Source organism: Polypterus senegalus, chromosome 1 (genome assembly GCF_016835505.1).
Source record: "Polypterus senegalus isolate Bchr_013 chromosome 1, ASM1683550v1, whole genome shotgun sequence".
Classification (NCBI taxonomy): domain Eukaryota; kingdom Metazoa; phylum Chordata; class Cladistia; order Polypteriformes; family Polypteridae; genus Polypterus; species Polypterus senegalus.
Genome location: NC_053154.1, coordinates 229334126 through 229360674, shown reverse-complemented (window position 1 = coordinate 229360674; position 26549 = coordinate 229334126). Strand labels below are relative to the sequence as shown.

Genomic DNA, 26549 nt, shown 5'->3' with positions numbered 1-26549 from the left:
CAGAGTCCTCCTGGTACCAATGCAGTGCCACATAGTGGTTTAGTAAATTACAACAGTATTATTAAGGCTATTTAACTCATTTTAAGGTTTTGACCAACCAAAAACTGTGCAGGCGTTGTTATCACCAATTCCTTTACTAGTCTTTTTACATAGAAAGAGGTGACTAATACAGTGCCTGTAAAAAATATTCACCCACTGGAAGTTTTTAGATTTTATTGTAATACTGTACACCATTGATTAAATTATTTATACTGATCAACAAAAATACTCTTTAACGTCAATATTAAAACAGATCTCTACAAAGTGACATAGTTAATTACAAATTTGAAACACAAAATACTTAATTGTATAAGTATTCAAATCAGTATATAGTAGATAGTAAATAATATGACAAAAACAATTAATATAGTAGATAATTAATATGACACTCCTAAATCATAACTATTCCAGCCAATTAGTTTTAGAAGGCACTTTGCTAATTCAGTGGAGATCACCGGTCTGTAATCAATTGGTTTCGATTGATGGTTGTCTAAATGTCCCTACATCTGGAAGGGAAAACCAGTAATGAGTCAGTTACATAGCCTGACCTACAAAATGAAGATAAAAGAACACTTCAACCAAGTCTGTGAAAATTTGAATGAATAGCACAAGTCAGGGAGTGGATACAAGAAAATAGTCAAGTCAGTACAGTTAAATGAACCAATAAGAAACAGAAAGAGTATGGCACATCTGTAATTCCATCTGGAGCTGGGTGTCCATAAAAACAGTGATAGTGTAAGAAGAAAACTTGTGAAGGAGTCCACCAAGAGAGCTAAGATAACACTGAAGATGTTACAAGCTGCAATGGCTGGGTCTGGAGAGTCTGCGCATGCAACTTTTGCCCAGGTGCTTCACCAGTCATAGCTTTATGGAACAGTGGCGGAGAGAAAGCTAATGCTAAAAAAATACACATAATATCTCTGCTGAATGCCAGAATGCACATAGGAAACTATGACTTCAACTGGGAGAATGTCATACGGTCTGATGTGACCAACTTTGAGCTTTTTGTCCATCAGATTAAATGGCATGTTTGGTGTATTAAACAGAGCACATTACCAAAAACACACCATCACCACTGAGAAGCATGGTGGCGACAACATGGGAAGCTTCTCTGCAGCAGGTCCTGGAAGCTTTGTGATGGCAGAGAGTACACTGAATACAGCAAAATACACAAAAAATCCCAGCAGAAATCCTGAGGCAGTTTACTAGAAACCTGTGCCTTGGAAGAATACTTGTTTTCCAGCAAAACAACATCCTCAAGCATAAAGCCAAAGCTGCACTGGAATGGATTAAAAACAAAATGTTATTGTCCACTAGTGCCAATCAGAGTCCATATCTCAGTCCAATTGAGAATTTGTGGCTGGACTTGAAAAAGGTTGCTCACTCATGATCCCCATACAACCAGACAGTTTGAGCAGTTTTGCATAGAAGAATGGGGAGCAATTGCAGAGTCCAGATGTGCAAAGCTAATATACACAAACTCAAGGCTGTCATGGCTTCCAAAAGTGCAGTTACCTAATGCTGACTTAAAAGAGGTGAATAGTGTCACACACTTGCGCATGGGAGGCAGTTGATTGGTTTGACTAAATGTACCCATACACTGGATCAGGGGTTGGTGATGCACACTAACACCTTTTCTCCTTCCTCTGCAGACCCTCAGAAGGAAATCCCACCTGACCTTACTTCCGGCTCCAGCCCTGACCTCACTTCCAGCACCAACCCTCAAAGCATACCCCTTCTTGCCTACCCTCTGTAAATCCGCCATACTATCTGTAATGGTCGGTTCAGTTGTGGACAGAATTTACCCTTTGTTTCTAATATATAGGGTGGATGCCCCAGACCTTTTTCTTAGTTTTGTTGTCTTTCTTACAATATTTATGTGTTCAATTATTTTCTGTTTTATATTTATAATTAATTTAGATCAATTTGCAGAAATCTGTTTTCACTTTGCCCTTAAAAAGTATTGTTCTGTTGATCCATGTCAGAAAAAACAAACGAAATCCACTGTTATATAATGAATAATGGGGATGAATAGTGTTTGTAGATGCCTTGTAGGTAGCCTATGTTTTGAAGTGTTTTTTAAAATTCTGCCAGTAACTTACTAATAAATATGCCTAAATGATATCAAACATTTCATATTTGGCAGCATTAATACTGTGATGTCTGGCTGAATTAAAATAGCAAATGGGCAACAATGTGCTGCTGCTGTCTCCATCTGTTTCGTAAACTGTTTATAATCACATACCAAAAAAAAAAGAAAATGAAAAAAAAAAATGTTTTCATTTTTGATTGTTGATCATAAACATGGTGTGACGGGCAGCACAGTATGGCTAGTATTTGTTCATTACATGATTACTACTCAAGGATCTGAATGTGAATTTGGATATTTTTCCCAGGCCTACATTTTTTTTATAGGTACCCTTTTGATATTCCACTTAAAATTAGGCTGAATACTGAATCTAAATCTGCCTTGTATGAATATACAGTATATTGAAGTGACTTGTGATTGTGTCTTGTGATGGAGTTGACAATGTTGTTGCCCTGTAGCCAGTGAATTAGCCCTCATAACTGTGAATTTCAATAAGAAGCACTGTCATGCTCTGACACTCTCATGAAGATGTATGCACTGTACAAAGCGTCCTAGGATCTTTTTGAGTCAAACAAGAGAAATCACATAATTAGGATTCACAAGAGAGTGTTGTTCCACAGTAGGAGATCCCTATGTACTGTACAAAAACATGAACCTAGTAGGCAGCCAAAGATGACCCAATATGAACCTGCTTCACCTATTCAGTCCTACAGAAGCTGAATTAGACACCTACCAACAATACTTTGGCCGTGCAAGTAGAAAAGAATAACACCATAAGCAGAACAAAAAATACTAAAATTAAGCAATACCCAAGGCAGACTAAACTATTTAAATGCAGATTCTCAAGTAATAATATTTACTATCTTTTCACAAATCCAGAGGTCCTGACACCTTACACTGTAGTAAAATCCAGATTATTCAAATACACTAACACCTGCTACCAGGCATGCCAGCATCTGTGTGATCTGTGGAGCACTATGAGGCATGCAGAGCAAAGGACACCAATAAGGTGGGTACCAGCTGCGATCCTTCTAACTGTGCCACTCAATTACATGACCACTGATTAAGATAAAGTAAAAAGTAAGGTATGACAAAGAGGAACAGTTAATGAAAGCAATTCAGACAACTGGTGAACCTGACAGGTACAAACAATGAGTGGATGGATGAATGAAGGAATGCTAATGGTTAGTGCTCAAAGAAGCTTTAATCAAAATGAGCATCAGAGGTGTAGTGTGACAATTAAGCAATCATTATTTACTGACTATCATCTCTCAGATCATGTGATGGGTTGACCTTATGCATAGTAGAGGTTTTGCTCCCCTGATTTATTAAAACATTTAATCTTACATAAAGCCATTCTAGTCTTCCTGTCTGTTTGTGTTACAGGCTATTTATACCATTAATACCTGCTTAAAGGTGAACTATTAACTATAATGTCCAAGCTCCAGTGAAAATGCCTGGACTGCTTGTTTACTTGTGTAACTACTGTGCAATGCACTATGAAGCAACCTAACCCAAACAACAAGCTGTTTTCTATGAAAATTCACCCTCATCTGAGTAGTCCTCGTTTATTGTATTTATATATATATTAGGGCTGGCCAAGTTAATGCGTTATTATCTCATTAATTAACACTGACAATTATTTTACCTTGCGTTAACACAGTTTTTGTTATTATTATTTTGAAAGCCTCAGTTTCGCTGCCGATCGATAGAGATCAGTGATCTTCTTGTTGCATCTCTTTTTGATATGGTTTTGCTAGAAGGAAAGATTGATTTGACCTCGATTCCCAACATGTGCCAGAGTAGCGAAGAGCAAACAGCTTCTAAAATGGCACGTGTAGAGATACCAAAGTGAATGCTCAAAGCAAAATAATCCATGGATGATTTTTTTCGTATTAGCGCTGAATTGGACTGATTTGTCAGACTCTGATTTTGATGCAAGTGATCTGGTGATGTAGATCGAAAACGAAAGTGAGGTACCGGCATCAGCTGATCGGTCCCCAACTGATTGTGGTGCTGAACACGTTCATGTACCTGATGCACCTATGGCAACATTCAACTGGGAGGACAGACACTTACAATGACAGGAGGTACAAACCATATTTCATCTCACTGCAACTTCCACCCCCACGCACCTGTCTCACAAAGACAGCCAGGCAGCCAGCCCACCGTGCAAACTGGCGTTTTATGTTGATTTATGTGTGAAAGCATTGCTTTGTGTACTTTTCAGAGTTTTTTGGAAAAAATATTAGCCCTCAAAGAGTTGCTGCTGAACCTAGACTGTTTATGCTGCACCCTGATAAAAGAAAATGTTTCTGCTGGTATCTGCTCAGATCAAAAAGAAAACAAATTTAGAAATGTTAACTTTCTGTTGCTCGGAAGGTGCCTGTTATAATGTTATGATCGTGGCTCTGGACTCTGAGAGTACCTTGTTTTTCTATAACAAACTAGATAAAATGTTAATGCCCTGTCAGTGGCAAGTAGCTTTGGTTTTATATTTGATATGATTACATTAATGTTTAAGTTGAGATTTACAAGAAATATTGTAACTGCTACTATGTAAAGGGAATACTGTTGTTTAAAAGCACCTTATTTGTTTAAAGTGTTTGCAAACCAAATACACTCAATACACTACATTTGAGTTCATTATTGAATTTTGCACATAACAATGTGATTGTTGTGATTGTCTGCAATTAATCTGTCTGTCTGTATGTCTGTCCACTTTTCACAAGAGAACTACTTAAGGGATTTAGATCGGGTTTTTTTCTATAATTTGCTTGAACATTCTGGTTGATTTTGAGACTTTTCTCTTTGCGGTATGTATCATAGTTCACTTGCAGTACCAATTTATTTGCGCGAATCCAAGAGACATGCAGCAGGCTGAGGGGAAGGGGGCAGGGACCTCCTCACTCATGCACCAGCCTTGGGGCGTGTAATTTACCTTATATATGTGTGTGTGTGTGTGTGTATATATATATCTCTATATATAATCTTCATTTGGGTCTTGATCTTTGTTTGTCCGCGAATGAATTAGAAGAAGAAGCACTAGATGGCAGTAGAGAGACAGCTAAAACATAGGCATTGCATTAAGAATCTCCTCCAGGCTTATACTACTGAAGACTGTAGTACTCCAGTCACACCTCAAAACACAGACATTCAAACTAAACAGATTGTTGTGCTTTAAATTAACTAAAGAGATCTTCATTTAGATCTTGATCTTTGTCCGCGAATTCCATGCATGCGTAGACCACCTTCCAGTTTAGTACGTTGTTGTTACTCACGGATGTCAACAATGTGCCGGAATAACGAAAGGGGTGGTGGACAGTGTTATGCTGGTGAGCTCCTGAGGCCTGGTTAGAGAATGAGATTGCCGAAGATAAAAGGTACATGCCTACGTAACATGAATGAAAGAAAGCCAGTGGGTAAAATGAATGACAACGTAACAGCACGTTCCGGAAATTATTATTGTTACGTTGTAGCCGGCAAGTGCTGCACGTCTCACAGTTGTACCGTGGCTTGCTCACATGTCAATGAAGTGATCCCTATTTATGCTTTAAAGAGCCTGGATACCCATGTGTCCCCCTTTAATAACCATTGCTCTGTGTATATTGCCTTACTCTTTGGATTGCCACAAAGCAACCTGCGAGATTGGAGAAAGGTTGAGAAGACATCGTGAGAGGAAACGACAGCGTCCTGAAAACGAGACGGACTGTGAACGGACAGAAACAGAAATGCTCCTACACCACCACATAACTACGATGTGGACAGTGATTCCGAGTAGGCCGTTCCTATCGAATCAATGTCCAAGGGTTTTCTTTTGTAATTTTGTTTCCCTTATAAAAAATCATAATGCTGTGCGACGAAGGGCCCAGTTCACGACTGGCAGCCGAATTTAAACAGGGATCCCTTCACAGACAACTTTAACACGCGCAACGTAGTTGGGCGTACATGGCTAGTATTATATATATATATAAAACAGGAAACAAAATCACTATTTCTTTAGTTGATATATCCATTTTCTTAATTTCTTAATTTGTAACAGAACAGAATCCTATCCTGACATCACTGGGAGAAAATCAACAGTGTATTGGGGTTCTAGTGAATCATGGGGTGCACTCTCTCATACAGGGCCAGTTCAGAGTTACCAACTTAACTAACATGCACTTCATTAGGATGTGCTATCAATACAAGATTAACAGTAGAAAAATACATGTGGACGTAAGGAGAATGTTTAAAGGACTACACGTATGCTGACTTTCAGAAACTCATTTAAAACAACTTTCTGTACTTCATAGCCTACCATATATACAGCAAATACAGTATACGAATACTGTAAACATATCCATAATTAGTATAGTAGTATGTAGTATTTATATAGTATCATAGTATAAAAACTATTCTTTTGTACCACTTGTATTTACAGCAATTAGCAGCGCAGCATGAACTATAAGTTACTAGGGTGCAGAAATGGACATGAAAGGCAGATGTGAATTTTTGCCTTGACTCCAAACTCAATGGATTGCAGCTGCCATTGACCATAATTACGGCACAGCATGATATCATAGCACAACTTTAGAATTAAAGGAAGCAGCTTTTTTATATTTATACTTTAAATACGATGTACCATAACAGTTTGTTTCAGCAGACATAAGAAAGAAGGTTACACAGCATGCAGTCTCCGAAGACAGTTTCAGAATCAAAAGATGTACATCATCTGATATTTGTTTTCTTTTCTTTTTACACCCTGTCCCATGTTTTTAGGAAGTGGAGCTTTTGGTGGCTTAGGGATCCATCTAGCAATCTGCTTTTTTATTTTGTATGAAGATGCTCTTTAAAAGTCCTGGCTTCACTCACTTGTGCTCAGACCTGAGGCTTCTTTGCTGATGACTTTTTGCTCTTATTACTCTCCCTTGCTTATTACAACTACCCCTTGGATTTCTCAGAGTAGCTTGTGTGCTGTGTTCCATTTTAAAGCTCTGCTGCCTTCAATTTGCATTATACACCTCATTCAGCTAACCCCATGTGCACACTCAGCACCTGAGCTGTAACTGACAGCACCTCGCTACTCTGAACCCACAAGTCACAGTGATATCATCCTTTTGGCTATTTCAGGATTAGAGAAAATCAATGAAATCTTTGAGGCTGCATTATAATGGATACCCTGCTGGTTCCAAGGCTCAGAGAACCATCATGCTGGTATTGCTGAAAGATGTTATGAGTGCTCTGTTTTCTTTAAAATACAGGCTTTACATATCTTAATATTTTTTTTTTGTTGGTAGGCTAATCAGTTGTTGTTTGGGAGTAGGCCAGTTTGGGGTTACCATGTGGCAAATTTATCCAGACAAACCAATCAAAATGTTGAAGGGCAGATGCAAGATTTTGTTGTCCTTCATTTTTCCCTTGTAAATGCTGCTCATTGAATGGGCTCCTGCATTCCTGACAGTGGTCACATAATCTCTCTTTGAGTTACAGTATGTGGTGTTATTCTTATATTATGAAAATGTTATTTAGTAGTGTTTTACAACTAAGGTGACTCAACGCAGTGCTTGCTTTGTGATGAAATAGTTTATCTTAAAGTTTTTCATCAAAGCAAAGAATGAGCACAGAAACTGCAATTAAAGTTGTACCTTGCACATCAGTGATTAGCACATATGCTGTAGACCTTTTAATGTCTTTGCCAATATTTAGTGCTGCCAATCTGTTTAGATCATTGTTCTTATACATGAATGTTCCTAATTTGCATATCACAGTTTATTAAACAGAACAGCAAACAAAACGAGATTAAAACAGCTTAATGCAAGGCATGAGTAACAGATAAAAACAGAGTGAGATAGATAGATAGATAGATAGATAGATAGATAGATAGATAGATAGATAGATAGATAGATAGATAGATAGATAGATAGATAGATAGATAGATAGACATTAATTTACACTTGGAGATCTCCATATACATGTTCCATAAAGAAAAGACTGCATGTCATAAACAACTGTCTTCCTTAGCAAAAAGCCAATTGTCTTCCGGCTAGATATTAACAATTCCAAGCAGGACAGGTTTTCTAGAATTGCAACAACAATGCTGGACTATCCCTGATGACTTTTTAATGACATTTTGGAAGGATGAATTGTCTAAGGAGAAGTCAAAATATGGCAGATGACCCCTGCACAGTCATGCGCTGTGGATGTTGATAAGATTTATGGTGTGTCTTCTTTTGCTTGTATTAGAGTGCCTCAGTGGAAGCTGAAGCTCTATACACCTTGTTGAAAATAGGCAAGGCATGTACTAGCGACACGCACATACTCACATAAACTTTAACACTCACCTTTATATTTAGAGATATTAAATAAATATAATAGCACTTTTTTGTTTGCAATGTTTGCAGATGACTCAATGGTTTTCCCTTGAAATATGGTAATAACAATAATAATAATAATAAACTATTTATCTTATATATACAGTAAACATCAATGCGTGGAGGTGTGTTTGTCTGCCTGTCTGGCCTGAAAGTGAAAGGTGGAGTCGGTCTAAGGGCTCCACCTCCGAGGATACGCAAGTGAGGACAGCACGTTGGCCAAATGAAACCTCCGAAGAAAGAGTCACTTTCTTAGCGGCTAATACAGGAATGAGGTGATCACATCAGCAAACGGTATACCTTTTACTTTTCCTCTTGCCGCTAATACACAAGTGAGGCGAGCACACTGGCAAAACGAAACCTCCGAAGAAACTTTCAATTACATCTCGACATTTCAATTTTTTTCTGACGATTTAGGACCCTGTGCTTTTTACAGCACGGGCTTACACAGCTAGTTTATAATAATTATGAAGCGTCTTTCTGTCTGCTGCCTTTCTAGATGTACTTACCAGAGATTAAAAATTTGGCATGGTGTCACAGGTTGTTTTGTTAAAAGCAGTTGGAAAATGAACATTCTGAAAAAGGTGTAATATTCAAACCAATGTATAACTTTTTTAAACGGACCTAATTAATTTCAGGGTCTCAGGCACCAGAGGTAGCATTGGGCACAAAGTAAAAATCAACCCTGAAGGAGGTCTAATGCATTTTAGGGTCTTCTTGCATTCACAAAAGGCCAACAGATACTCATCTATTAATCTAACAAGTGCATCTTTAATGTTAGTCTACCTTGAATAATAAACACTTAGACACAGGGAGAACTTACATGGCATTCGAACCAAAGATCTTGGATCTTTTAGTAACAGGCATTAAACAATGTGATGTGTAAAAATACATAGGTTTGGGATTGTTTAATAACACATAATAAGCAACAGCATATACAGTACATGTGGGCTGGTTTTATGCAACCACACTAGGAGTGAAGCTATAGTGAGGCAAGTTCTGAATATACATTGCTCAAAAAAAGAACATATGGATATGCCATCCTAGAGGAACTGGACTACCTGTGCAATCTGAATTGGCTACACGTACCGCCTCATGCTACCAGTAGTGACAAGGACACTAGCAAAATGCAAAACTAGAGAAGAATCAGTCAGGAAGGGTAAGGAGAGAGCAATTGTCTGTGGCCACCACCTGTAAAACCATTCCTTTTTTGGGGGTTGTCTTGCTGTGGCCTCTGCAGTGCACTTGTCTCTTTTATTTGCACCAAAGCAGGAGAAGATGATTCACAATCGTTTATACCTTTTAACTGGACAGACTGATATCCCTGAAGCTTAATTGACTTGGTGTTAAACTGTGATGATTAAGTGTTCCCTACATTTTTTGAGCAGTATATAAGTCCTTCAAAGGACTATGACTGCGCTGCACTGTGCTACTTGGAAAAGCAGAGCTCTGAAGCCAATCTTCAATTATAATTAGCATAAAATTACGCAAACTCTCAGTTCAAGCACCTTTTGGTGATTTTAAACCCTCCCTGAATCAAATGCAGACAATAGACATAATGGATACAATGAAGTCTATTACAGTAAGCCCTGTAAAAATGTAAGGTCAGTAGTTAAAACACACTTTTGACTTTTTGTGCAAGGAGGCAACAATAACCATTAGGTAAAGTAGATCATGGAAAATTAAAAAGTGCCAAGTGAAAATGAGAGTGATTAAGCCGTCTACAGCTGCCAGAGAATGGAAAGGAAGACAGAGATCAAATGAACAATATCTTAGCAAGGGAAAAGGACATGCAGGTCCTCTTATGGCTGTCTATGTCCTTAATGTAACTCTCGTGGACTTATCTACACATAAACCGGTGTCAAAACTACGAGAAATTAATCGGAAAAATAAACACATTACTGTAAGAAGGGTGGAACAATGGTTAGTGCTTCTGTAGAACAGGCCCAAGAGTCAGAATTTCAGTTTTAGGCCTGGTTACTGCCTGGGTGGGTTTTTTTTTCAGGTATTTTTGCTTTCCTCCATCATCTCATAATTAACTTTTTTTATAGGCACCAATCTGGACAAAACTGGATAGATGTGGGTGTGTCATTTAGTGTGACTTGATACAGTGTGGAACACCATCCACAGTTGGCTTCTGCCATCAATAATGCTGCCGAGAAGCCTGCAGGAAGCAAGTTTTAAAAAGTCTGGATGGATGTCTATTAAAAGGCATTACAAAAATTCATTCATCCCTGTTAGTTATTATTGTTATTTTCAATAACAACCAACAAGGCCCAAAGACAGACTTTGCTAAATGTAGGATGATATTTATGAGAACCAGTATTTAATCATGGAATGGCATTCAGCATTTTCATTTTTCAGATAAGAGAAGTTAATTTTGCAAACCCAATGAAATTTACAGAAGTGCACTCAAAGAAATGTTATACTATAAGTGACAAGTTAATGGAAAATTAAGTTTATAATAAACTAGGAGGTTCCACCTGCTCGCTTCATTCGCCAACCCCCCCGGCCTGCGCTATGCACCAACCACTTCGCATCTCTGCTGCTCACGTTGTGAAGAGGGGGGCTGAAAGCACCCCAAGGAGATGCAGTCACTCCTCTGAAACCCCCTCTTAAATGGTCATACAATGGAAAAGTAATAATTTTTTTTTTGTACCACCTCTTTGCTCGATCAGCTGCTGGCTTGCTGCTGCTGCCGTGCCATATGACCCGCATCTCACACGGTGCTTTGAACATTTAAAAACGTCACATAAAGTTGTTGCACAAAATCATTGCACTTTTAGGCTTAGGATTTTATATATAGAGAGTAGATTACAACAGCATTATTGCTAACATATACTCCTTCAATATTGGCTACTGAAATACTAAATATAGGTGGTAGGCATTGTTATCAAAGTAAAGAAATATGTGCAAATTTAATACAAATCATTATTTTTCTTTTTAATTCAACCTTAATTTAAACATTCAGAAACACACAAGCATGCACACAAATATGCTGTATACAGTATATATATATATGGTCACTTTTGGGCTTCTGAGTTGCACAGAAAAGCAGATAGGAGAGAAGTGGGCAAATATCCCTGTATTCTGGTTTTTGAAGGAACAATATTAGGGATTTAGTCAGACCTGGAGCTTTTATTCAAACTTGACAACTTCTGAGTTGTCTGCCTTGCAACACCTTTCAACCTTCAAATTAAAAGAACCCAGTTGGGAGCATTAAGCTGAAAAGAAGCCAGAGCAGTGGCTGGAGCAGAACAGGAGGCAGAGAGAGAACCGAAGAGCACATAAGTGAGACAGCTCTAAAACCTCCAAACATCGTATAATAACTGCCTTACATGCTATCGTCTGAAGCTGAATTCTGGTAAACCTTACTTATTTGACAGTTTGCTTCTTTCATATTTATTGCTGCTTGAAATTGTGCTTTTGACGCAGCCCCAGAGATGAAAGGCACAACATAATCAACCACAATATACAGTATGTACACAGTACATAGTACAGTATATACAGAGGTGGACAAAAATAGGTTTACAGTTGTGAGTATGTGAAACAAGAGTTTATTCTTGTATTATTATTTATTGTTGTATTATTTGTTGTCTGGATATGTGGATAGGTCGATGAGGGCCAGTGGAATGGTCACCACAATTATCACACCACACCCCAATGGACATCTTCTTTTGGGGTGCTGTCAAAGATAAAGACTTTTTATGAAAACCATGTACTGTGAAACATATGATTTGCGTGTCCAGAAACTGATGACAATAGAAAAAATCTGTGCCAAATTGTGCTTGAATGTAGTAAGTAGACTACAAGAATCTGTAAATAATGAAGGCCGGCAATTTGAGCACCTACGAGACTATTTGTTGTTAATAATGCACAATACCAGTTAATAAAGTTAATAAAGCTATTTTAATAATCATAACCTGCATGTCTTTTTCCACACGAACAACTGTAAACTTACTTTTGTCCACCCCTGTATATATAGGAACAGTGCCTACCCTGGCAGTAGTAGGGACTCATCCCTGGCTTGGATGCCACTCCTTCATAGGGAAAATTCAGAGTTGCTCTTCTGTCTGACTGGGAACTATATAGGGAGTAATGGTAAACAAGACCAAGAGATGGTCAAGACAAAATCAAAGTTGTATATTCTAATACGTTCAATACCAAAGTCAAAATTTGCAAAACTACTAATCACAATATGCAAGCCAAAAATCAAAAACCCAAGCAGAAACAAAGAGTTTCTAAACTTGCAAGTTGAACACAAACACTAACTTCCACTGCAAAAGATTGTTCTTGTTTGTATCCAGAATCTTCAACAACCAGGAAGTGAGCAGTACTGACCTTAATACTGTTACAACGATCATGTCATGTGCCACAACCTCTGGTTGTCATGAAATTATAAATGAAATGTCAACCATACAGTATGACACCACTAGCCAAAATGGCAATGCCCACAAGAAAACAGTATGCTGGAATACCAAGGCACAAAATATTTTTAGGTGTTTAAAAACAACCTTTAATCAAGAAACTGATTAAAGAAATGAATTCTACATATTTCAAGACCCTTAAAAAGGAGCAATACAATATATGGAATACACACAGAGGAAACAAATTACTAATGTACTTTGTTTTATTGACAAAAGAGACACAACCATGTCATGCAAAAATCCATCCATTAAAAAAAACAAGTTTTTCCTCTCTATTCATTTTTGAAAGGTGTGGGTAAGGAACAGTAAAAATAGAGCGTCTAAAGTTTTGAAAATCATACCACCTTCTTCAATATATCTTATTTTTTTTGTATCCTCCTAACCGTCTGATCTCATCTAATTTTAATTAGCTTTTCTTTTTTCGTAAGTATTTCTTTGACATCTTATAAAGCACTTTGAGCTATATCCTCTATGATAATGTGGCATAGAAACAAATGTTGTTTTCATCTCACTTTTTTAATTATTGTAGAAGTGTCAAAAAAGCAATTTGTAATCATAACTGCGATGGGATGCCAATAAATACATTTTCCAATAATAACAATAATAATAAAGAAGCCAAAGAACATGCTTATTTGCCTGCATCACTGTATCTGTTTGCAATGTTTAGTCTGTTTCAAAGCATGTCTTTTACCCTTATTTACATGTATGTTCTTACTTAATCACTGAGATAATGTTCCAGAAGGTTAAATGTTTAGGGCAACTAGCAATGTTTACTGCAATTTTATTTTAGTGAAGTTATCAGATGTTTCATTAGATTTGCCCTTCTGCATTCTGTGAACAGCAGGTGGCAATGACTAATGAGCGCCTCTTTATTCCAGCTGAGTTTTTGGTAACAGTAGGATGCTTTCATCTGGAATATTTTAGCTCTGATCTGAGAGATTATAGAAGTGATTTGCTTGTTGGCTCAGTGCCCTTTAAAAATGGGCATTAGAATGCTGTCAGTCATTGAAGGCTTTCTATATTTATAGAGGAGTAATGTTCTGCTTTTCTGACTTTTGTGATGATTTACACTAAACTCACTCTATATATGGTATACTGTATATACCTGTTTTACATAGATAAGCAGATAGATGCAGGTAGATAGTTTTACTAAACATTATCATTTTTGTATCCTCGATATTTGCTCATACAAATGTATTTTTAGGCCGAGGCTAGACATGAGTGGTTAGAGGAATCTGTGCACATAGACCTTGAAATACACAGTCTTTATCCTAAGGCTGGAAGCTACTGTTTTTCAGACTAAAGCCGTCTCACAGCATAACTCAAAAAGAGAATTCATCCTTAAGAGAGGAAACTGAATTACAAAAAACATTAAAGATCGGATTTTACATGTAATTATAGACAAAGCACAACAAAACCCTACTCATGTCATTTAACAAAGCCTCTTCAATTATTTTCTTCATTAGCAGTAATCCACAATGGAGTGTCGATCACAAAGCAGTAGGGTTATATTTTAATGAAGTTTTAACATGAAATGGTTGCGTGGCCATACAAGACATCTCTGTCATATGAAAACCATATTGTCAATTTTATGGATTTTTCTTTTTGGTTCAACTGTTAATGTCAAAAATAAAATGTACTTTTGTTGCATGTTCAGAGGCCCTTATAATGCAACTCCTTAACTGTAACATAACTGGCTCTATAAAAAATTAATCACAAAAATGACTTCGTTTTTGCATCATGTACTTTATATTATAAACAATCAAATCACACTGGAAACCATTTATTGATTTTTAGGACAAAATTGCAATCTTTTCATTATGTTAACACCAGTCCCACAGAGTACATATGGCACAGATGTGTTTATTTACAATTATTCAGTATATTCTGAGGTGAAATAGAGTTCATGATGATTTTTTTTCTCATTTTAGTTTATTCCTGCCTTAAAAATACCTATACACGCATGAGTGATTCATCATTTTTAAGTGGGAAAGGATTTATCCGCATCCTGACAGGAGTGCAATTAAAAAATACCAATTATCCTTATGCATTACAGTAATTGTTCTATTTTAATAAGATTTTTTTGATCAAAATATCTGGAGTAAAACTCAATTGCAGAATCTACTAACATGATCTACAAACATAAAATGAGACATAACTGATCCATCATTAGGGACTTAATAGTCGGGAACCACTACAACCATAAATCTCACAAACTGCTCTAGGATCGTCTAATTTGAAAGAACAATGAAGCCCAAACAACCTGATTTTTAAACCTAGAACCAGGAGTGAAAATGGTAAAACTTCACAATGGGTAGCCAGTTCTTAACCTTGACATCCCTATGCTTGAGATTAGGAAAGCCCTTGCAGTGACTGGCAAGACTTGGGTTCGCCTTGGTGGTCAGCCTTCATGAATTAAAAATTAAATTGGACCTGACCAAGAAGTAACTATCTGTGGAATCCCAAAAGGTGAAATGTAAGCATTTGGAGTAAAACTGAACATTAATGGCCTGTTTACAAATACTGGTTCAATTTCAAGTGGCTTCAATATAATCTAAGAGAGCCACACACCCTGCTCCCTCCATCTGATTGTGTAATGATACCAATAGTTTAATATATCAAAAATAACTAGGTAATGGGTGGAAAATAAACTAAAGGCAAAGTTGGAATATAGGCAGGATCAGAGAAACCATATAGAACAAAACAAAACTAATCCTCAAAAAACAAAAATGCAAATCAAAATCAAAAGGAATGTAGCAGAATTTCTTTAATCTTTTGCTTTTCTTATCCTTAATGAACATGCAGTGTTCAAACTTGTGTTACTGTTTTTACTGAGAAGCTCACAGCAATGGCCCTAAGTGGCCTCCTGCCAAATGGAAAGCCACTCCTGCAGTCTCAGAATAGAGTGACACCATAAGATGCATTTTATGGGTGAGTTCAGATTTATGACTAGGCCCGTGACAGAAATTGAAAGCCAGGGCAAAAACAGAGGTTAGGCACCAGAAGATCAATAATAAAAGGCAAAAAGATTTATAATAATACAAAAGGCAGAAATCCCAGTTCAAGAAGAATGAGGTAAGAAAAAGAGCATAAATACAAAAGCAAGACAAAATACTTAAGCATTCAAAAACTGAAACTTACAGCAAAGGGAAGAAAAGATAAAAAGGACTTTCACATAAGTGTCAAAGTATGGTGAGAGAAAATAGGCCATGATTATCTGAGTCTTGCTTGAATGCACACAACCCTGCAACCAAATGATGAGAGTTAAAGGTGTTTGACAGGCATGGCTTAAAGTAAGAGAGGTGCAATGCAAAAACGTGGACATTTTTCATTAGTTTCCCTCACTGTGTAAGGCAATAGATCTCATCCAGCATACCTCCTCCATGCAGTTGTGCTATGTGTTAAGGATTAAATATGGGCACAAAGCGTCAGAAGGCAGATGTGTAATAACAGACGTGTAGATGAGATGACCAGAAGGAATAAGGCAGAGGCACGTGAAAGGTTAGAGTACCAGGAAAAGATAAATGATACCAAATGTCAATGCATTTAAATTGCAAAATAAAAATTGAATGAAAATAAAAAACAAGAAAGAAAAAGTGTTAACAATAACACCTTCTTAGAATGGCCTTTTGGCTTCTTCCTACACTAATAAGAAAGAGAGAGTTAGTTTCAAGCAAAGGAATCCAAAAATAGGGCAGTGCATGCAGTGCGCTCCACTTTAGTTTGCGTGTGTGTGAAGGCATCATAAGTCCCACCTAGGATGTCACATGATCACTTGACTGGTAACAGTGGTTGTTACTATATACAACATGGCAGCACTCACGCCCATGCCTTGAAAACTGCAAAACAGTGTCACCCATAAATGCAAAAAGACTGTGAAAGAAACGTAATAAAGTACATTCATATTATAAAGTTCAAAAATGATCTTGAATATTGAAAAAAATAAATAACCACAGTATTATCCTAAAGGTAGTCATGTGTTCAGGGCACAATGTGTGATGGTCAAAATAATAGCTAGCAGCATGAAAATACAACCTTCTGAGTTGGAAGAGATTGGTGAAAAGAGTTCAATCAGAGAGAAACAGCGTTTGGCAAACAAACGAGTAAAGGTTGGAAGCAAGGTCGTCCATCTGGGCCAGTCAATGAAACCAGACAAAGAATTAAAGTCTAAGCTTTCCAGGACCCAAACTAATCAAGAGGGCATTTTTTCTAACCAAATTTAACTGAAGTACTTATTGCAAAGCTAAGATGACATACAAGCTGTGCCACCATCTTGCTGACACACGATGAAGTCACAGTAGTGTGATGGCAAATGACACGTGATAGCAAACCACACATCGATGGATATGCAATACAGATCACACCATGAGAGTGTAACACAAACAACACAAACCAAATGGTAGAGAAAATAAAGCTAAAAAGTTAGACGCAATATAAAAACAAATAATAACAAAAAGTGATACAAGGAAAACACACAAGAAGTAAAAATGAGTTTCACAACAGTATTACTTTTTGCTATGCTAGGGTCTTATAACAAGGACTGAATATGAATAAATAAAATATTTTGGAACGCCCACATAAAGATGGTATCCTTAACTTCAGAAAGGTTCAAGTAATTTCCACTTCTTTTATAACAAAATACATATTTAAACTACATATCTGTCTATCTAAAACGCTAACGTCTATCTGTCTGTCACGTGATTACTTAACACTAATGGGGCTAGAACCTTGCTCTTGGTCTTAATCGAAAGCTTATGATCTTATATATTCTGGAAATTAAAAAAAAAATGTAGGTAATAAAATATGCATTTTATTTTAAGAATGTAGGTTTGTGTGTTTCACTAGTATTCTAATAACAAACATCAATCATAGTTATCCTTTTCAAAATTCTATTGCTCGGTTACAATTCAGAATGCCTAATCTTCCTATTCTTAATAGATGCTCATGCAGTGACTTCACAGGCCTGTGAATTTTACTGCAGTGCTGCTGCTCCCCAAGTAACCATGGGTATGAATACATTGCTACCGTGCTAAAAAGGGGGCTGGGGTTCAGATTCTTGTTTCATGTCTTTTTTGTTAATTGCCAAGTCTTTGATTTTTGTCAGTGTTAGTTGTTTTTTATTATTTACTTTATTCATTTTGCTTGTGTTTTGTGGATTGTTCCCCAAGAGATGGGGCCACCTGTACATCACCACAAAAGCAGGGGCAACCCACAGTTGCTTATATTTCATTCTAACGCACTTGGGAGTGGTGAGTGATTACTGTGCTTTTTCTATGCTTTATCATTTATTGGATACTTGGGACCTTTGTTCTGCTTTTTGACTTTGTCTTGGTTTCTGTATTGGGACTCGGTTTTCCTTTATTGTGTCAAGCAAAACCTTTTGCCTTTTTGTGCTGCACAGAGATTACTTTTTGTTACAGTGAAAATTTAGAAAAGCAAAAATGTTTACTTGGGCGGCACGGTGCAGTGGTAGCGCTGCTGCCTCCCAATAAAGAGACCCGGGTTCACTTCCTGGGTCCTACCTGTGTGGAGTTTGCATGTTCTCCCCGTGTCTACATGGGTTTCCTCTGGGTGCTCCAGTTTCCTTCCAAAGACATGCAGGTTAGGTTTGTTGGCGATTCTAAATTGTCCCCAGTGTGTGCTTGGTGTGTGGGTGTGCGTGTACCCTGTGGTGGGTTGGCACCCTGCCTGGGATTGGATCCTGCCTTGCACCCTGGGATTGGCTCCAGCAGACCCCTGTGTTCAGATTCAGTGGGTTGGAAAATGGATGGAAATTTGTTTATTTTTTAAAGATCCTGTACTTAACCTCATCACTAGCTACGATAGCTACGGTAATATCCCTTTCCAGTGGGCATTTTTGGAGGTTTTTGGAAAGTTTTGAGCTCATAACAAAGAGCAAAGGGAGACATCACAACTTTTTTTTTTTTTTTTAACTTTCTTCACCTATTTGCATTTATCTTATTAAATAATCTTAAAATCATTAATTTACTTACAGTTTATAGGCTGTTAAAATGGTCAATTATTTTATGCACAGCACTCCAGAAGATGGTGCAGTAGAAAACATTACTGGTGCATACATAGCGAAATGGACACTCTCTTTGTTTCTTTTTAAATGCTACTTGACCATCCTGAAATGGGCCATTGGTAAATGCTAGGAGGAGTTCAAACGGAAAAACGCTAAATGGTCTTTCATATGCAGCACAAAAGGAAAGAAGCATAGTGGGTGAAAGAACACAAATCTGTCATTTCTCAGAGCAGAGCCCACATGGTTAATTTGTCAGGTAGTCACATTTCCTGGCGCCGTTACAAATACTGATGATAAGATGATAAGGTGGGATCTTTAAACTTTTGGGCAAATGAGAACTATTCAAAATGAAAATAATGGCAACAACTCACTTCAGAAAGATATTTGGACGAGATATTAGGACTGCCTAGCTACCGGCTAGTCAAAAGAGTCTGTCGGACTGTCTCCCAACGTTTGTCAGAGGTCTTAGGTTCAGCAGTCATTTATAAAGAAGTGAAGGATGACTGGAAAATTGTATGTTAGGTTGTCTAGGCATCTTCATTCAGGCTTTCTTCTTAGAAAAGTAGACATGTTTTTCAAAGAAGGAGGAATGATAGCCTTCCTTGAGCTCATCTGTTAGATCGTTTTTAGATCTAACCACTCCCGCTTGTTTACTACAGTGCTGCTCCATGGGGGAGAAAACTTTAGACAAAAGATCTAGCAAGTATGTGCTCACAATGGGGCCTAATTAATATATGACAGGAAATGCTGATGTTCTCTCTGTATTTTGTAAAAACAAGATAATACAATTTGCCAAGAATTTATACAGACATGCTCATTTGTCTGTATTAAACATATTTACCTGATAATGAAATAATGTTTGAGATGCTTTATTATTTGGCTCACTAGGAATGGCATCATATAAATAATGAATTAACTGTATACCTATTTGTGATTATTTGCATAATGCCTTTTGATACTAATTCACATGAAATTCACTTTACAAAGAATTATTGATATATTATTCTTGATTGCCTAAATATGCAATTCTGGCAGATAGTTCTATGAACAATAGATTAATATTTTATAATACTGTTCTCAATCCTTTGTATAGTGCTTTACAAATGCTACTGAGTGAGAATGGTGCTATGCAGAATAAAGACAAATTATAATACTGTTTCTTTCTCTCCACTGACATTATCATACTGCATTCAATGAAAAGCACAATGTAAATATACATTTGTAAGATTTGCTTTGCATTTGCACTTCATGAAAGCAAACATTATGAAAGGAACTGTATAAAATAATTGTAATATTACTAATGGTTCTTTAAACTGGCCATTCCCAGATTACGTCCTGATGAACTAAATAGAGGCTGCAGGTTTTTTTTCTTTTAATTGAACTCCTACATTAATTGAGCAAGCTATTATTTCCCAGTTTCGGAGTTTTGGTGTCATTTCAAAATTTACAAAACATACAGACTGCTGATCCTCCCAAAATCGAGGTTCCAGCCCAAGTTGTGCGCGAGTACCAGCAAGTTGCTTTGCTGCTAATGCTTGATGGGCAGCAAATGCCAGAACTGTCACTCTTCGTTTTCCTAACATGTAATCAGCTTCTGCAATTTTCTTCACGCTCAGCAGTCATGTCACCTTCTCAATCAGTCTGCCAATGCAGTTTTCTGTAGGAAAGATGCAAACCCAGATAACTTTGCAGAGGATGTCACTAGCCACATTTTTTGCTTTACCAGCATGTATCATGTAACAAATTATTGATTAAGCACCAAATTTGAGGTTCTAGCCCAAGTTGGTCATGAGTAATCATGTGACAGACACTTAGCATTTTATACTATATATAGATGGAAATGATGTAGTGTTTTTAATTTAGGCTCTTAAGCTTTCATCATAATCATCATCAAGTGTTTACTTCTGTTTTTTTAAGTCATTATTTATTAATAAGTAGTATACAAGTAGGCATGACATTGAAGTAGCAGCAGCCTTTTAACGTCCTGTGTTGCTTACTCTGCAGTCTGCTCCATTTGTCATTAATTGTTCTCAATAAGCCTATTGCATTGTGAAGGACTGCTCCCTTCCCTCCCTCTGTCTCTTTGTTCCACTTCCAAACCGGCAGAAGATATGGTAGCACATGAACCAGTTCTGCCAGATTCTGCAATAGCATCTACCCCTCGGCTGTCTGGACTCTGAATCTTGTGCTGCCCCTTACTCTCAGATCTGATCATAGTAGCCTATTTATATGAAGTAGACATGTTAAACTTGTTACTACTGTTTTTGTATTATTAAATTTTTTTATTATGTATTCATTTGTAACTATCTATTGACTTGACTTAAGATGACTTAACAATTGAGGAAGCATGGAAAAAAAGATAAACCATTTAAAGGTATTTCACGATACAAATATTTCTAAATTTCTTAATGAGGTCAAGCAGTTTCTTTTGTGGTGCACCCAGGAGGACTTCTGGTGCCATAGCACTGAATGGCGGAAGCACTTTTAGGTCATACAATAGCTCCATAAAACTGGGAGCTCTTCTCTGGGCATCACCCTCTGGTGGTACCCAAGGACCCTGTCAGGGTTCTCTTTCAGGACTAAGAATCCCATACTAGGATCATAACACAGGAGAACTGTCATCTATTGTACTGAGGATTGAACTGTTCTTGACAGACAGTTTCCCTCAGCCCAGCCATTAATCTTCCACCCCAGCCTGGATAATTGAGAACCATCCCAGACAGATTATACTTTCATGTATAGTGTCCATCCATTTTGGTTTCCCGAGCCCCTCATCCCAGTCAGGTGCCAGCTTATCCCTTAGGGCACTTACATCATGTGTTTAGCTCTAAACTTTTGTGTGCATGTTAACTAAAATTTGAAATCTTCACTGTGATGCCTACCACACCAGCAACATACTCAGAATTGGATCTATTTTTTTTATTTATTTTTTTATTTTGGCCATATACTACTGGACTGTATGACACACCCTTTGCATGGTCCCCAAGAGATTATGCTGCACAAATTCACTTATTACACATGATACAATTGGAATCCCATTATGACGAAACTCATGAGACCCTAAAAATATTTCATTAAAATGGAAATTTTGCTATAAATACATATAGTATTGTCACTGGGGCCGTCGGTTATTCACCATGGATAACTGTGGTGGCGCAAGGACAGCTCCCTAGCTGCTCTGCTGCATCTTGTAAACATTAAACCAAGGGCAAAGTAATTGGTTGTCCACTGCAGGATCAGTGTTACCACGTACCATGCTTGTCACACACTGTTTAACATTTCTTTCTAGGATTTGATGTGCTCTTCCTCACACTTTTCTAAACCGTGCCTGCCACAACAGTGATTCTAAGCCACTAGTGTTCTTCTAATCTGAAAATGGGAGTTAAAGGAGGACGATTGTCCCCGTGTTATGGCTCCTGACATCTCCTCTTCTGAATGAAGTCTCGAGACAGTACCTGCCTTCTCTATAGAATAATAAAGTACATGTATTTTCATTGAAAAAATGGACTGATATTCCTGTCTCACATACAACTCTATGACCCAAGCTTGAAAATACCTGTATAAAAACAAAACACAGTGCTTCTTAAACTGCAAAAATATTTTATTTGAAAATGAGACATTACATGTAACTTTTTTATAGAAATACAGGTATGAATACAGACTAAAAACAAGATATTAGATGTAACTTTTTTTTATAGAAATACAGGAATAAACACAGAAAAAAATGAGACGTTAGATGTAACTTTTTAATAGAAATACAGGTATGAAAATACAGAATGAAAACAAATCTTTAGATGAAGATAAGGGTGAGATTCCAAAATGCTTTCGCCACATTATTTTTCTTAATCCTGGAATCAACTTTTGCCAGAATTGTTAATTTTTACTTCAGCATAAGGTGACACATCCTTCCATTAACCAACCCACTATATCCTAACTACAGGGTTACAGGGGTCTGCTGGAGCCAATCCCAGCCAACACAGGGTGCAAGGCAGAAAACAAACCCCAGGCAGGGCACCAGCCCACCACAGGGAACACACACACACACCAAGGACAATTTAGGATCACCAATGCACCTAACCTGCAGGTCTTTGGGAGAAAACCCACACAGACACGGAGAGTACATGCAAAGTCCACTCAGGGAGGACGCAGGAAGCAAACCCGGGTCTCCTAACTGCGAGGCAGCAGCACTACCCACTGCGCCACTGAAGGTGACACAGTTTCTCAATTTTTTTTTTGTTCATCTCAAAGAAAACTTTGAGAAGCGCTGTCAAACTCAAACAGTACTGTATCTGCACATGACACAACTACCCACACAGATGCTTGGTGCAGCACTGACTCAGAATTTGGCTATACCTGTGTGATGTTGCTCCTACACACTCCCAGAGACTGCACCGAGACCGAAAATTTTGCAACAGACTGTCTCACTCTCATTGAGACAGCCTGTTGCAGGATTCCCAAGACCTAGCATGGAAACTGTAGGAGCGATATTAAGTATTTCTTGCATCACATTATTACCTTCGGTGGCTTTTTTTGGTAAAAAAAGTTTGTTATACTGAGATTGTCATTTTATTAAACAAGTCTCATTTAACATAACATCCTATGAATATCTGTCTGGGCCCAGAAAAAAGTATGTTATTCTGAAAATTTCATTACTTCACTATAATGGGTGTCACAAACACGAGACAGAGTCATATAAAGGTTTGGGGCAGCCACCCGTATAATCTGGTATCCTGGCTGCAAAAGAAATGTTCAGCAAATACAGCACTGATGTGCACAAAACCGAGTCCAAAATAAAATTGAGGGAATAGGGAAAAGGTGGAGGCTTTTAAAGGGGAAGACAGGAAGTGAAGTCAAAGGGATCGGGCTCATGTAGGTCTTCTGTCTTTGGTGCGAGCCCGGGCTTGACATCACAGGGGCCGGAGCCGGCAAGTTCTCCTTCCATTGGCTCAGTCCCGGAAGTGACGTCAAGAGGACCAGGTGGAATCTCCTGTGAATGGTCTGCAGGCAAGGGAGAAAAAGAGTCAGTGCACTCAGCCACATCCTGGTATGTCTCGGAACTGTCCTTACTCAAGCCCTTTAGCTACCTCCCATGCGCACGTGTGTAACCCGGGATTTAACCTGCATTTATGGGAGTACTGTGCTGAGTGGGTTCCTTGAACAGCTTCCATCTATTTTCTTGAAATAGTTTTTTATTTTCCACTGCCACATTGTTGCTAATGGTCTGTACTGCTCAAATTCAGTATTCTATCCAAGATGTTGTTTTCTTCTGCTTATACGTGTACCCAATGAATCCTTTCACCAATCCATACTTACAAGAAACTTTAGCTTGTAAGCACATCTCTTTCTGGTCATGCAAGGGTTTAAATTATGCATTTAGTAAAGAGGTTTTTTTGCAGTTTACTTTTTCTCCATTTGCTGTTTAGAATCTGCAAAATTTCCTCTTATTGTTTCAGTTTTGTTTGACTGCAAAGTTTATCACTCCTGTGGCTCTTATCCTCTGGTAACTCTGTCCCTAGGTCTGCCTGAGAAGCTCAATCTTTAGACTATGTGAAATATTGCTTACATTGTAACTGTTGTAAAAGCTAGCCCAGCCACAGACAAACATGACAACACAGTGTCCACCACACACACATTTATTCACAGAAATATACAGTATTTCATCCTTCTATGAAAATCCCAACCCCCTCCTCCTCCTTCTAGGAAAGGGGTGTATAACCGTCTGATCCTGAAGCGTTGCCAAAGCTACATGTATTCCTTCCTGCTACATTCTCCATCAGTGCCCGATTTCTGCTGTTAATTGACTTTTTTTCCTTCCTTTATATTTTAATAGTCTTTCCTCTGCATTGATTTTTTTTTTTTCTTAAATGGCAGCCAAACAAAAATGAGATGTGTGGCATGCCAATAGATGACCAGCTACGTCAGGCATCAGACTCAAACTAACCAATTTCATTCCAACCAGTTTCTTGATTAGAAGCTTATTTTTGTTGTTTATTAAACCCGTTAATTTAATTCCATGGCTTGTTGGTACTCTAATTTGGCCACAGCAGAGATTTCCAGAACTTTTTTTTTTCTAAGAGCATCATCAAATTGCTCTGTAGACCCGAGCAGATCAACATTAGAGAGACCTTCACCTTTCCTTAATTACAGATTTGGTATGATGGACAAAGGCTAGTTTTCTTGTGCTGGCTCATTTTGTTTGGCTGTTAATTAAGGAATTACGAAACACTTAAAGAGTTTTAAATAGCATGTCAATTAAAAGTAAGGCAACAGAAGTTAATTAACATGAAAAAATGGTCACTAAATAAGAAAACGGTTATAATGAAAACCTGCAGACACTGCGGCCCTCCTGGATCAGAGTTAAAGACCCCTATTCTGTAACAACTCAGCTGAACCTGATTCCTGCATGCTGCCTCTCAGACCATTCGTCTGCTTCACTACTGCACCATTCCCTTCTTTAGTTTTTCACTTCTGGGCCTTGTTTGCTATGTAAATTGACACTGGGATGGTGTAGTCTGTGAATGACAATAAATATAAAATAAATGTAGACTGACTGATTACATTTTATGACACTGAATGGATCACCTGTCTTATTTCCTTTTTCAAGATAAAAGAAAATAAAAACTGTTATGCTCTAATCAGTTAACTCAACACCTGAATAAATGGATTAAGATCTTATACTGAAGGACAAACAGCTGGGTTTGCATTCTGTTCTGCCTGTTAACAACAGGATTTGTGTGTTCAGCCTTTCCTTTACTTTCCATGGACTCATAGCCCGTTCAGTTCAAAGGACTGTGAACACACAAATGAAATGAGTTCATTCCCTAGCTTTAGGTTAGCTTTGACAGAAACAGATTTGTCCGCCTCTGCTTTGCTTTACAATCAAGCGCTTCCTGAAGCTTCTCTTGGTGATTACAAATGAAATCCGTGATACTTTTCTCTGTGCAGTAGTGGTAGCTGCATAGTATTCTGCAACTGTATGCCTGATTTACTGTGACAGAGCATTCAGAAAGATTGACTGCTTTTTATAGTATTAATTTACTGGCATCTGATTTATGGCTTTTTCCTACATGGCTCCCTTTGTTGCTGCAATTGGCTTTGCATCCCCATGTCCCTGCAACAGAAAAAGAAAGCAAACGGCTTGAGACTACACCCTTCAGTTTTTAAGAAATCAATCAGATTTTTCTTATAAAAGGCAAGCATTTCTAGGCATATACTCCTTCTGCAAAGATGTACATACTGAAAAGGCAAAAGATGAGTCTACAAAAGTAGTAAGTGTCATAAGAGAGAATGTCAGCGGCAGGCACTAAAAAAAAACATCTGCCCATTTTTCAAAGCCACATATCCAGGGCAGGGTGGTAGAGAACAGTTGGGCCCTTTAATAGATATTCAGATCCCAGAAACTGTAATAGCTACAAATGATGCCATATGGTACTTGGCCTTACACAAAGCCTGCTTAAAATCAATTTTAATGCAAAATGTTTTTAATGATAAACAACTTTCAGAGTCCTGATAACAAATTCTCTCTCTTCCAGATGAGACTCAATGGAGTGGTAGGTTTACTCTGCTACTCACGCTAATTACCTGACAAGCTAATAATGCATATTTAACAATTCAAA

General features: G+C 37.7%; 1 protein-coding gene across 8 annotated transcripts in view; it reads left to right on the top strand.

Annotated features, from left to right (window-relative positions):
* The window catches only part of c1h10orf90 (chromosome 1 C10orf90 homolog), a 286251-nt gene that overhangs the window by 180205 nt on the left and 79497 nt on the right, over positions 1-26549 (top strand). Inside the window, exon 6 of one of the 8 annotated variants that reach the window (XM_039770066.1) lies at positions 1692-1861. The exons of the other annotated variants lie outside the window; for them this stretch is intronic. Within the exon in view, the coding sequence (XP_039626000.1) occupies positions 1692-1795 (104 nt within the window). The 3' untranslated portion in view covers positions 1796-1861. Of the gene's footprint in view, positions 1-1691; positions 1862-26549 lie in introns of those variants that run through there. 8 annotated transcript variants of the gene reach the window in all.